Source organism: Branchiostoma floridae, unplaced genomic scaffold (genome assembly GCF_000003815.2).
Source record: "Branchiostoma floridae strain S238N-H82 unplaced genomic scaffold, Bfl_VNyyK Sc7u5tJ_1439, whole genome shotgun sequence".
In the NCBI taxonomy this organism is placed as follows: domain Eukaryota; kingdom Metazoa; phylum Chordata; class Leptocardii; order Amphioxiformes; family Branchiostomatidae; genus Branchiostoma; species Branchiostoma floridae.
Genome location: NW_023365716.1, coordinates 611,520 through 614,459, shown reverse-complemented (window position 1 = coordinate 614,459; position 2,940 = coordinate 611,520). Strand labels below are relative to the sequence as shown.

General features: G+C 42.3%; 4 protein-coding genes across 4 annotated transcripts in view; 2 read left to right on the top strand and 2 right to left on the bottom strand.

Annotated features, from left to right (window-relative positions):
* LOC118407668 (tropomyosin-1-like) overlaps positions 1-2,940 on the bottom strand; it is a 1,169,601-nt gene that overhangs the window by 556,234 nt on the left and 610,427 nt on the right. The gene's annotated exons all lie outside the window — the stretch shown is intronic.
* Positions 1-2,940, top strand: part of LOC118407610 (zinc finger protein 25-like) — an 865,280-nt gene that overhangs the window by 283,563 nt on the left and 578,777 nt on the right. The gene's annotated exons all lie outside the window — the stretch shown is intronic.
* LOC118407627 (zinc finger protein 525-like) overlaps positions 1-2,940 on the top strand; it is a 976,997-nt gene that overhangs the window by 404,213 nt on the left and 569,844 nt on the right. The window lies entirely within an intron of this gene.
* Positions 993-2,940, bottom strand: part of LOC118407663 — an 11,068-nt gene continuing 9,120 nt past the window's right edge. Inside the window, exons 2-3 of the mRNA XM_035808180.1 lie at positions 2,137-2,266; positions 993-1,286 (exon numbers count right to left, since the gene is read on the bottom strand). Coding sequence (XP_035664073.1) covers positions 1,145-1,286; positions 2,137-2,266 — 272 coding nt within the window. The 3' untranslated portion in view covers positions 993-1,144. The remainder of the gene's footprint in view (positions 1,287-2,136; positions 2,267-2,940) is intronic.

Here is a 2,940-nt window from a genome sequence, read left to right as displayed (position 1 = left end):
AGTAAATTACAGCAACAGTTGACAAGTGTGAAGTTTCTGATGAAGACCTTCTGACTGCGACACAGGGTTACCATGGCAACCATTCAGGGCAAACCACAAGTGTTGACAGCCGCAAAGGTTCTGTGCAGTGTTGCCATGACGATAACTCAAGGAAAACACAAACAACTGTTGACAGTTGTGAGATTTCTGATGAGGACCTGCTAGTTGTAGCAGCCCAGCCTTGCCTAGATGGGAGTGTAAGTTTTGACCACAAAGCGCTATAGAGATTTTATCTTTTGTTAACAATTGTTTTTTTAGAATGTTTTATCTTGTAAAGATTTTAGTAGTGATATCTTTCATACTTAGATTATTTATTTCTTTAATGCAAATTGAATACTGTACAGATTCTGAAAATGATGCTTCACAATACAACACCAAGGTTTGAATTACGTTTATTTCCATTTTTTCATTGTGTTGTTCATCATACCAAGTCATTATTTTCCCAGTTTGCTCCAGTTTTCACACATTATTTTAATTTACTTCACACATTCAGTTCTTATGATTGTGCTGTGATATACTCAAACCATGTTATATTATTAATAGAAAGCAGGTAAAACAATTATGTTAATTGATCAGTAACGAAATGACATAAAGGTTAAAAATATCAAGAAAAATCATTGGTCCCTTTTCCTGACAACCACAACTTTACATCATTATAAAAAGCTTGTTCACGATTTGAGCTGCTCATGCCCGAGGTCAAAGGTGAATGCTCCTAACACTTTAAACAGTCCACATATATGTTATACTCAATAGACTGACTGACCATTGCAATTCAGTATGCAGTTCAGCCAATGATAGCATGGCAGTTAGCAGTTTGACCAATGAGAGAGTGGTCGCATGTGCTTTAAATATTTTCATTTTTTTTTCATTTATTTTGCACGTTTGTTTTTACAGAGCTGGACAGGGCTATTGGATCATTCTATAAATGCATGTTCAAACGTATTTTGTTAATCATGTCTTGGGGGCCGTCAACTTTGACCTATTACCCATAATGCATCACACTGCGCATACACAGCTTATACTGTGATCCAGCTTATACTAGTCTTCTGTCTTATAGAATATCTTGTTGACAACGTCTTAAAGTCTTCTCTATATTCTCCCCGTTCTACCGGAAGTCGTTGCACTTCTGGCGGATGACGCGCATGTCCGTCTGTATTTTTGTCCGGCGCGAGTCAATCTCGTTGTCCTGCGCACAGAACGGCTGGTCCAGAACGGTCTGGTAACACTGGTACAGCTCCATCTGGACACTGGAGAGGGGAAAATGCAGTTTAGACACAGAGTGAATCCACCAAGCCTCTACCAGACTCCCGCCTGGCCGAATTGGGGACTTTGGCCAAGTTAGGAACAAAAGGCTAGTAGGAGTTAATTGGCCTAGGAGTGTTGACCGGTAAACTGTACTCCTCTGCCATCTAATTCTGTCTTATTGTGGAGCCTGGTAGAGGCTAGACTAGCCTGAGCATCTCTACATTATGTGTTAAGGCTTCTGTTGTGTTCCTGCAAGTTTGAGCAATGTGAAGAACAAAATGTAGGATCACAACAACAGGGTGATTGGCACAGAACGGCTGGCCCAGTACGGTCTGGTAACACTGGTACAGCTCCATCTGGACGCTGGAGGAGTAATGACGGGGAAGGTTTTATCACTTTGTTCCTAGGGTTGGCGTAGGGCATAGATCATTTGCCTTGCATTCGTAAAGGTCCAAACCCCAGCTCTGAATACTAGTGAAAGTCTTTTTTTTTCTAGACTTCAGTTTCCAAAGTCTTGTCACCACAATTATGCGTTTCAACTGTATTTTTTGCTCTTCGGAATTGTTTCAATACCCCAAAACATAAGTCTTTTTTTCCCTGTCTAAGTCATAAGGGGTTCATCATCCTGGTTCCAATTGCAAATGGGAAACAAAATTAATTGTGGGTAGAACAAAAGAGGTCACGGCCCCTGAGACATAAAAGCATGGTCTAGATAAGAACTGTGCAAAATTAGGGGGCTAACTTCACCTTTTACATTTTACCCATAATGCATTACCCTGCTCATGCGCAGTCGGAACCATGAACCACTTTATTTTCCGCTAAAATAATTAGATAGAAACAGTAGAATCTTACCCGCAGAAGAGCGTCTGTCCTGCAGCGGACAGCAGCAGCTCGCCAAGGTCGTTCATGGCGCGGCGGTAGTCATGGAAACACTCCATCAGGGCGCGGCCCCACCTCTCACGGCACTGTTGTCCGGGTGATACTAAATAGAGAAACATAAACAAATAAACATAAATAAACAAATTCCGCCAGGGCACGCCCCCACCTCTCATGGCACTGTTGTCCGGGTGATACTAAATAAACAGGTAAACATAAATAAACAAACAGTCCATCAGGGCACGCCCCCACCTCTCACGGCACTGTTGTCCGGGTGATACTAAATAAATAAACAAACAAACAAACAATCCATCAGGGTGCGGCCCCACCAATCACGGCACTGTTGTCCGGGTGATACTAAATAAACAAGTAAACATAAATAAATAAACACTCCATCAGGGCGCGCCCCCACCTCTCACGGCACTGTTGTCCGGGTGATACTAAATAAACAAGTAAACATAAATAAACAAACACTCCATCAGGGCGCGCCCCCACCTCTCACGGCACTGTTGTCCGGGTGATACTAAATAAACAAGTAAATATAAATAAACAAACACTCCACTAGGTCACGCCCCCAACTCTTACGGCACTGTCGTCCGGGTGATACTAAATAAACAAGTAAACATAAATAAACAAACACTCCATCAGGGCGCGGCCCCAACTCTTACGGCACTGTTGTCCGGGGAACACTAAACAAACAAATAAATAAATAAATAAACGTAAGTAGATAAACAAACACTCTATCAGGGCACGGCCCCACCTCTCACGCCACTGCTGACC